Source organism: Hyla sarda, unplaced genomic scaffold (genome assembly GCF_029499605.1).
Source record: "Hyla sarda isolate aHylSar1 unplaced genomic scaffold, aHylSar1.hap1 scaffold_146, whole genome shotgun sequence".
NCBI classification, from domain to species: domain Eukaryota; kingdom Metazoa; phylum Chordata; class Amphibia; order Anura; family Hylidae; genus Hyla; species Hyla sarda.
The window spans coordinates 66,749-76,858 of NW_026608090.1; the positions used below are offsets into that span (position 1 = coordinate 66,749).

The window sequence follows — 10,110 nt, forward strand, 5'->3', positions numbered from 1 at the left end:
TGTATAGAGGAGGAGGAGGAGTCACACCCGTGTATAGTGGTGAAGTATAGAGGAGGAGTCACACCCGTGTATAGTGGTGATGTATGGAGGAGGAGGAGTCACACCCGTGTATAGTGGTGATGTATAGAGGAGGAGGAGTCACACCCGTGTATAGTGGTGATGTATAGAGGAGGAGGAGGAGTCACACCCGTGTATAGTGGTGATGTATAGAGGAGGAGGAGTCACACCCGTGTATAGTGGTGAAGTCTAGAGGAGGAGGAGGAGTCACACCCGTGTATAGTGGTGATGTATAGAGGAGGAGGAGGAGTCACACCCGTGTATAGTGGTGAAGTATAGAGGAGGAGTCACACCTGTGTATAGTGATGTCTCTTATAGAAGATATCTGGTGGGTTGATCCCTCCAGTCCAGACCAAAATGGTTGATGATTTCAGAACCTTTAGCGCCTCCTTTCTTTCATTTTGTAACCTTTCTTTTGGCCCAAGTAGATAGAAGTTTATTGGCAGACGCCCCCCGGGCCCCTCTATACAGTCAGAGCTCACACAGGTTATGGGATATCAGGTCCATATCACACATCTCAGACATGGCCCCGTGTATATGGATCCATCTCTGCCATTCATATAAGGGGTCCGACCTCCAGGACCCTCGTCTCTATACAGGAGCCCTTCAGTATTTTTCCAGGTGGGTACTGCTCTTCAGTCCTACTCACTTGATGGGTCTGGGCTGTAGTATCGGTTCTAGTTGCCCGTATAGCTGAGCCGCTGCCGCAGTGTACTAAATGAAGGGGATGGGTAGACCCACAGAACATTGGGGGCCTATCCTAAAAAAACTAAAGTCCTGATATACTCCCTTTATAAGTGGAGCATGAATGCATTAGTTCTTTGTGGTCTTTGGACCGTTTGGGTTCTATACCCTGTGGTTGGTTGTATCATTGGTGGTCAGGTAGGTCATTGGGCAGACGGTCCACGTATTTCAGGATGTTGGTTTTCTTTACTAGTTTTCATTTCACAAGATGAAACCGATGTCGTGTGAGGGTTTCTGACCGCGCCCTTCACCTCTCAACCCATGGTTTGATGGTTGCTCAGAATTATCCGCACGCCTGACCTGGAGTCTCCATACCAACCCAAAACAGAACGCGAGTCCTGACCCCCCATGATTGTCAGGCGTCCGTTGCCCATCATCACGTCTCCAAACGCTTTTGTTATGGACAATAGAATAACTTTGTAAGTCAACAATGTAAGTTGACTGGTTGCAGGGAGGATTCCCGTATCACACTATGACTGCCTCCTCTACAACAAATAAACTGGTCCGACCGGGTTCACACACAAAAAGCTTCAGTCCTAACGGGTCCCGGCAGTGAGTGGAGAGAGAGCAACAGGAGCAGAAGTGAGTGCAGCGTGAGTGGAGAGCGAGACCGCTGGGGCATTGGGAGTGGGGGGGGGAGGGGGTGCAGTCATGAATGGAGGAACAGAAAGGGGGGATATAGGGGTATGGGGGATGTTATGGATGGAGGTACAGACAGGAGGACACGGGGGATGTCATGGATGGAGGTACAGATGGGAGGACACGGGGGATGTCATGGATGGAGGTACAGACGGGAGGACACGGGGGATGTCACGGATGGAGGTACAGACGGGAGGACACGGGGGATATCAAGGATGGAGGTACAGACGGGAGGACACGAGGGGATGTCATGGATGGAGGTACAGACGGGAGGATACGGGGGATGTCATGGATGGAGGTACAGACAGGAGGATACAGGGGATGTCATGGATGGAGGTACAGACTGGAGGACACGGGGGGATGTCATGGATGGAGGTACAGACGGGAGGATACGGGGGATGTCATGGATGGAGGTACAGACAGGAGGACACGGGGGATGTCATGGATGGAGGTACAGACTGGAGGACACGGGGGATGTCATGGATGGAGGTACAGACGGGAGGACACGGGGGATGTCATGGATGGAGGTACAGACTGGAGGACACGGGGGATGTCATGGATGGAGGTACAGACGGGAGGACACGGGGGATGTCCTGGATGGAGGTACAGACGGGAGGACACGGGGGGATTTCATGGATGGAGGTACAGACGGGAGGACATGAGGAGATGTCATGGATGGAGGTACAGACAGAGGACACGGGGGATGTCATGGATGGAGGTACAGACGGGAGGACACGGGGATGTCATGGATGGAGGTACAGACGGGAGGACACGGGGGATGTCATGGATGGAGGTACAGACGGGAGGACACGGGGGATATCATGGATGAAGGTACAGAGGGGAGGACACGGGATGTCATGGATGGAGGTACAGACAGAGGACACGGGGGATGTCACGGGATGGAGGTACAGACGGGAGGACACGGGGGATGTCACGGGATGGAGGTACAGACGGGAGGACACGGGGGATGTCATGTATGGAGGTACAGACGGGAGGACACAGGGGATGTCACTGATGGAGGTACAGACGGGAGGACACGGGGGTGTCTTGGATTTAGGTAAAGACGGAGGACACGGGGGGATGTCATGGAAGGAGGTACAGACGGGAGGACACGGGGGATGTCACGGATGCAGGTACAGATGGGAGGACACGGGGGGATGTCATGGATGGAGATACAGATGGGAGGACATGGGGGGATGTCATGGATGGAGATACAGATGGGAGGACATGGGGGGATGTCATGAATGGAGATACAGATGGGAGGACACGGGGGGATGTCATGGATGGAGGTACAGATGGGAGGACATGGGGGGATGTCATGGATGGAGATACAGATGGGAGGACATGGGGGGATGTCATGGATGGAGTAAGAGACGGGGGATGTCATGGATGGAGGTACAGATGGGAGGACATGGGGGGTTGTCATGGATGGAGGTACAGACGGGAGGACACGGGGGATGTCATGGAAGGAGGTACAGACGGGAGGACACGGGGGATGTCATGGAAGGAGGTACAGACGGGAGGACACGTGGGATGTCATGGATGGAGGTACAGATGGGAGGTCACGGGGATTTCATGGATGGAGGTACAGACGGGAGGACACAGAGGATGTCATGGATGGAGGTACAGACGGGAGGACACGTGGGATGTCATGGATGGAGGTACAGATGGGAGGACACGGGGGATGTCACGGATGGAGGTACAGACGGGAGGACACGGGGGATATCAAGGATGGAGGTACAGACGGGAGGACACGAGGGGATGTCATGGATGGAGGTACAGACGGGAGGATACGGGGGATGTCATGGATGGAGGTACAGACAGGAGGATACGGGGGATGTCATGGATGGAGGTACAGACTGGAGGACACGGGGGGATGTCATGGATGGAGGTACAGACGGGAGGATACGGGGGATGTCATGGATGGAGGTACAGACAGGAGGATACGGGGGATGTCATGGATGGAGGTACAGACTGGAGGACACGGGGGGATGTCATGGATGGAGGTACAGACGGGAGGATACGGGGGATGTCATGGATGGAGGTACAGACAGGAGGACACGGGGATGTCATGGATGGAGGTACAGACTGGAGGACACGGGGGATGTCATGGATGGAGGTACAGACGGGAGGACACAGAGGATGTCATGGATGGAGGTACAGACGGGAGGACACGGGGGGATGTCATGGATAGAGGTACAGACGGGAGGACACAGAGGATGTCATGGATGGAGGTACAGACGGGAGGACACGGGGGGATTTCATGGATGGAGGTACAGACGGGAGGACATGAGGAGATGTCATGGATGGAGGTACAGACAGAGGACACGGGGGATGTCATGGATGGAGGTACAGACGGGAGGACACGGGGGATGTCATGGATGGAGGTACAGACGGGAGGACACGGGGGATATCATGGATGAAGGTACAGAGGGGAGGACACGGGATGTCATGGATGGAGGTACAGACAGAGGACACGGGGGATGTCATGGATGGAGGTACAGACGGGAGGACACGGGGATGTCATGGATGGAGGTACAGACGGGAGGACACGGGGGATGTCATGGATGGAGGTACAGACGGGAGGACACGGGGGATATCATGGATGAAGGTACAGAGGGGAGGACACGGGATGTCATGGATGGAGGTACAGACAGAGGACACGGGGGATGTCACGGGATGGAGGTACAGACGGGAGGACACGGGGGATGTCACGGGATGGAGGTACAGACGGGAGGACACGGGGGATGTCATGTATGGAGGTACAGACGGGAGGACACAGGGGATGTCATTGATGGAGGTACAGACGGGAGGACACGGGGGTGTCTTGGATTTAGGTAAAGACGGAGGACACGGGGGGATGTCATGGAAGGAGGTACAGACGGGAGGACACGGGGGATGTCATGGATGGAGATACAGATGGGAGGACATGGGGGGATGTCATGGATGGAGGTACAGATGGGAGGACATGGGGGGATGTCATGGATGGAGATACAGATGGGAGGACATGGGGGGATGTCATGGATGGAGTTAGAGACGGGGGATGTCATGGATGGAGGTACAGATGGGAGGACATGGGGGGTTGTCATGGATGGAGGTACAGACGGGAGGACACGGGGGATGTCATGGAAGGAGGTACAGACGGGAGGACACGGGGGATGTCATGGAAGGAGGTACAGACGGGAGGACACGTGGGATTTCATGGATGGAGGTACAGACGGGAGGACACAGAGGATGTCATGGATGGAGGTACAGACGGGAGGACACGTGGGATGTCATGGATGGAGGTACAGATGGGAGGACACGTGGGATGTCATGGATGGAGGTACAGATGGGAGGACACGGGGGATGTCACGGATGGAGGTACAGACGGGAGGACACGGGGGATATCAAGGATGGAGGTACAGACGGGAGGACACGAGGGGATGTCATGGATGGAGGTACAGACGGGAGGATACGGGGGATGTCATGGATGGAGGTACAGACAGGAGGATACGGGGGATGTCATGGATGGAGGTACAGACAGGAGGATACGGGGGATGTCATGGATGGAGGTACAGACGGGAGGACATGGGGGATGTCATGGATGGAGGTACAGACAGAGGACACGGGGGATGTCATGGATGGAGGTACAGACGGGAGGACACGGGGGATGTCATGGATGAAGGTACAGACTGGAGGACACGAGGGATGTCATGGATGGAGGTACAAACGGGAGGACACGGGGGATGTCATGGATGGAGGTACAGACTGGAGGACACGAGGGATGTCATGAATGGAGGTACAGATGGGAGGACACGGGGGATGTCATGGATGGAGATACAGATGGGAGGACACGGGGGGATGTCATGGATGGAGGTACAGACGGGAGGACACGGGGGATGTCACGGATGGAGGTACAGACGGGAGGACACGGGGGGATGTCATGGATGGAGATACAGATGGGAGGACACGGGGGGATGTCATGGATGGAGGTACAGACGGGAGGACATGAGGAGATGTCATGGATGGAGGTACAGACGGGAGGACACGGGGGGGATGTCATGGATGGAGGTACAGACGGGAGGACACGGGGGGATGTCATGGATGGAGGTACAGACGGGAGGACATGAGGAGATGTCAAGGATGGAGGTACAGACAGAGGACACGGGGGATGTCATGGATGGAGGTACAGACGGGAGGACACGGGGGATGTCATGGAAGGAGGTACAGACGGGAGGACACGGGGGGATTTCATGGATGGAGGTACAGACGGGAGGACATGAGGAGATGTCATGGATGGAGGTACAGACAGAGGACACGGGGGATGTCATGGATGGAGGTACAGACAGAGGACACAGAGGATGTCATGGATGGAGGTACAGACGGGAGGACACGGGGGATGTCATGGATGGAGGTACAGACGGGAGGACACGGGGGGGATGTCATGGATGGAGGTACAGACGGGAGAACATGGGGGATGTCATGGATGGAGGTACAGACGGGAGGACACGGGGGGATGTCATGGATGGAGGTACAGACAGAGGACACGGGGGATGTCATGGATGGAGGTACAGACAGAGGACACGGGGGATGTCATGGATGGAGGTACAGACGGGAGGACACGGGGGATGTCATGGAAGGAGGTACAGACGGGAGGACACGGGGGATGTCATGGATGGAGGTACAGACGGGAGGACACGGGGGGATGTCATGGATGGAGGTACAGACAGAGGACACGGGGGATGTCATGGATGGAGGTACAGACAGAGGACACGGGGGATGTCATGGAAGGAGGTACAGACGGGAGGACACGGGGGGATTTCATGGATGGAGGTACAGACGGGAGGACATGAGGAGATGTCATGGATGGAGGTACAGACAGAGGACACGGGGGATGTCATGGATGGAGGTACAGACGGGAGGACATGGGGGATGTCATGGATGGAGGTACAGACAGAGGACACGGGGGATGTCATGGATGGAGGTACAGACGGGAGGACACGGGGGATGTCATGGATGGAGGTACAGACGGGAGGACACGGGGGATGTCATGGATGGAGGTACAGACAGAGGACACGGGGGATGTCATGGATGGAGGTACAGACGGGAGGACACGGGGGATGTCATGGATGGAGGTACAGACGGGAGGACACGAGGGATGTCATGAATATAGACACAGGGATGGGTGGCCGACATTACTGTACAGACATTCTTGAAGAAGGAAACAAGACAAACTATTCCTAAAACAGAAAGAAAGGAATAAGACGGGATCTGATGACGGGACGAGAACCTCATTTGGGCGGAAGAGGAGATATACAGACTGGATCCGCCGGTCACTGCCTGTTATCACAATCAGCCCAACAAGTTGCGTGCCTGGAGCTTTCACGTCAATGACCATTGTAGATAAACAGATTATCGTCCTCGGAGTACCACTTTATTATGGTCAACAACTCACATAGCAACTTGACAAGAATTTTGTGTTTGTTCTCCTTATCTGTAGTGCCTCTCACCTACTGGTGCACACTCATGTAGGAACAGGCACTTCATAAATGGTAGATGACTGGGGATTGAGGAGTATTGGAGGACACAGTATAGAGGACATTAGATGGTAGATGACTGTGGATTGAGGAGTATTGGTGGACACAGTATAGAGAGGATTTGATGGTAGATGACTGGGGATTGAGGAGTATTGGTGAACACAGTATAGAGAGGATTAGATGGTAGATGACTGTACTGTGTCCTCCAATACTCCTCAATCCCCAGTCATCTACCATCTAATCCTCTCTATACTGTGTCCACCAATACTCCTCAATCCCCAGTAATCTACCATCTAATCCTCTCTATACTGTGTCCTCCAATACTCCTCAATCCCCAGAGAGGATTAGATTGAGGAGTATTGGAGGACACAGTATAGGGGGGATTAGATGGTAGATGACTGGGGATTGAGGAGTATTGGTGGACACAGTATAGAGGGGATTAGATGGTAGATGACTGGGGATTGAGGGGTATTGGTGAACACAGTATAGAGGGGATTAGATGGTAGATGACTGGGGATTGAGGAGTTTTGGAGGACACAGTATAGAGGGGATTATATAGTAGATGACTGGGGATTGAGGAGTATTGGTGAACACAGTATAGAGGGGATTGGATGGTAGATGACTGGGGATTGAGGAGTATTGAGGGACACAGTATAGAGGGGATTGGATGGTAGATGACTGGGGATTGAGGAGTATTGATGGACACTATAGAGGGGATTGGATGGTAGATGACTGGGGATTGAGGAGTATTAATGGATTTAGCTCTGTTGTGTGACAGTAGATGAGGTATATTCTTAGTTTTCTCATTATTCCTTCAGGACTCTCAGTCTTCAGCATAGATATCATTGTATTGTGATCTGATCTCTGAGGTCTTCTCTTCTATCATCAGACCATGCAGCCCGTCTCCGTGCAGCCGGTTCAGGTCGGCCAAGCTATGTCCATCAACTTCGTGAATACAAATGAGTGGAGTTCGGGGGTCTGTGACTGTTGTCAGGACATGGGCATATGTAAGTCCTCTAATCATTCTTGGAGGTCCTCTGGATAAAGCGAGGGTCTTTTATACTCTCTTATCGTTGTTCTGGGGCGGGGAGGACTTCTTATGGATGATGTGGAAGTCCTTGGATTAGTGCTGGGGTCAGACTTCCAGAATATTCTGTGGGCCATGGATTCCTAGTGTGGGTTGGACACAGTTTGGGGTATGTGGTTGGGTTGGACCATTCTCAGAGCCTTGTCCTGACTTCATCTTCTTGCCCTTCTTGCCCTCCAGGCTGCTGCGCCTTCTGGTGTCTGCCATGTTTCCAGTGTAAGACGGTCAGTGATTTTGGAGAATGTCTTTGCCTCCCCCTTCTGGACCCCGGATGTCTTGGATACTTTGGAACTACTCTAGCTTGCCCCCCGATCTCACTGGCCATGCGAGCTGCTGTCCGGGAACGATATCGTATTAAGGTGAGTATGACCCATATTATTGTGGGCCCGGCACCAGGTCTGGTCCCATCATTGGATGTGTCAGGATGGGGATGGAGTAATCCTGGATTCTAAATACCGTATGGCCTGACCCGTCTCTCTCTGTCCAGGGCGCCATCTGCGATGACTGCTGTATGCTCTACTGCTGCTTCTCCTGCAGCTGGTGCCAGATGGCTCGCGAGATCAAGAAGAAGAAGCAGCCGGTCACCTTCATGACAGCCCAGACGACTACTATGGTGGGGCCAGGACATCCTCAACCCTACCAAGCATATCCTCCTCCAACCTACTAGGCCCAAGTAGTCCATCCACCAGGAGGAGCACCTTGTTGAGATCCTGAAGAGACACCATTGTGGAGGAGATTTCTAGAGTAGCGAGTGCACGTGCCGTATAGAACCCAACCAATAAATGTCTATGGACAGGGATCAGCAGTCACGAAGAGCAGTTTCATCTACTATTGAGGTCTACCCTCCGAAGATCCCACTACAGACCACAACCATGACCCAGAGATTGGGGCTTCCTCCCTATAAACAATCATCTTGTAAGATTCTTCATCAATAAACCAAGTTTTCTCATATGGATTGGAGATACAGATCATTGTGTGTCCAACATCGAAAACATCTCCAAACCACCACCAGTCCGGTCACTGGATTGGATAATGGTTTAATAGAGAATGTATCATGAAGGTCATTGGCAGAAAGATATCAGACCACATGATTAGAGAGAAGTCCACCAGACCGAGACCATACTGGTGCATCGTATCTGGTCATACTATAGGTCTGGACACCATCACTCACCTGGACCTCCTGCCATGCATCAGAACCGGAGCATCTATGGTACCCCAGCTTCTGTTCTGATGACCTGCGGAGGTCCAAGTGCTACAAGATAGGGAAATAGAATATAGTCACAAGCCTGTCCCAAAAGGTCAAGAGCCCCCAGTATATTCCTTACCCTCCGAGCCACAAGAGCCCCCAGTATATTCCTTACCCTCTGAGACACAAGAGCCCCCAGTATATTCCTTACTCTCTGAGCCACAAGAGCCCCCAGTATATTCCTTACCCTCTGAACCACAAGAGTCCCCAGTATATTCCTTACCCTCTGAGACACAAGAGACCCCAGTGTATTCCTTACCCTCTGAGCCACAAGTCCCCAGTATATTCCCTACCCTCTGAGCCACAAGAGTCATCAGTATATTCCCTACCCTCTGAGCCACAAGAGTCCCCCGTACATTCCTTACCCTCTGAGCCACAAGAGTCCCCAGTATATTCCTTACCCTCTGAGCCACAAGAGTCCCCAGTATATTCCTTACCCTCTGAGCCACAAGACTTGGTGAAGGACCAGTCCATATACAGGTAATACCCAATGAACCCATGTTGACAAGTCATGGTAGACTGGTAGACTAAAGGTGCCACACGTGCCCTGGAGGAGCCATCTAAGTAAACATGGTGTCTCCATGTAGAGTTGGTCAGGGTCAATATAATGGAGAAGGAATCACAACTTCTTACCCCAATTCTCCAAGCCGGAAGGCCATGCAAGGCTCAAGGACCAGTGGCTTCTTTTACTACCCTGTAGGGAGAAGACACTCTTGCCCTGTCATTGACATAGGTTGCTGCCCACCCATCACTCTGGGCCTAAAAGTACTGACCCCCCCAGACATGACAGCCTGGTTTACAAAGGTAGAACACATGTC

General features: G+C 53.1%; 1 protein-coding gene across 4 annotated transcripts; it reads left to right on the top strand.

Annotated features, from left to right (window-relative positions):
• Positions 1-273: 273 nt before the first annotated feature.
• LOC130308080 (cornifelin homolog B-like) lies at positions 274-8,986 on the top strand. 4 transcript variants are annotated; one of them, XM_056552225.1, is made up of 5 exons: positions 274-385; positions 486-1,383; positions 7,849-7,966; positions 8,227-8,405; positions 8,534-8,986. In XM_056552225.1, exons 3-5 carry the CDS (start codon positions 7,852-7,854, stop codon positions 8,711-8,713), a joined length of 474 nt encoding a protein of 157 aa, XP_056408200.1. In that variant the 5' UTR covers positions 274-385; positions 486-1,383; positions 7,849-7,851; the 3' UTR covers positions 8,714-8,986. The 4 variants fall into 4 exon arrangements, with proteins under 4 accessions (XP_056408200.1, XP_056408199.1, XP_056408197.1 ...); XM_056552222.1 differs by lacking the exons at positions 274-385; positions 486-1,383 and adding exons at positions 5,322-5,336; positions 6,407-6,482; XM_056552224.1 differs by lacking the exon at positions 274-385 and having other exon boundaries at positions 390-1,383.
• The last annotated feature ends 1,124 nt before the right edge of the window (positions 8,987-10,110 follow it).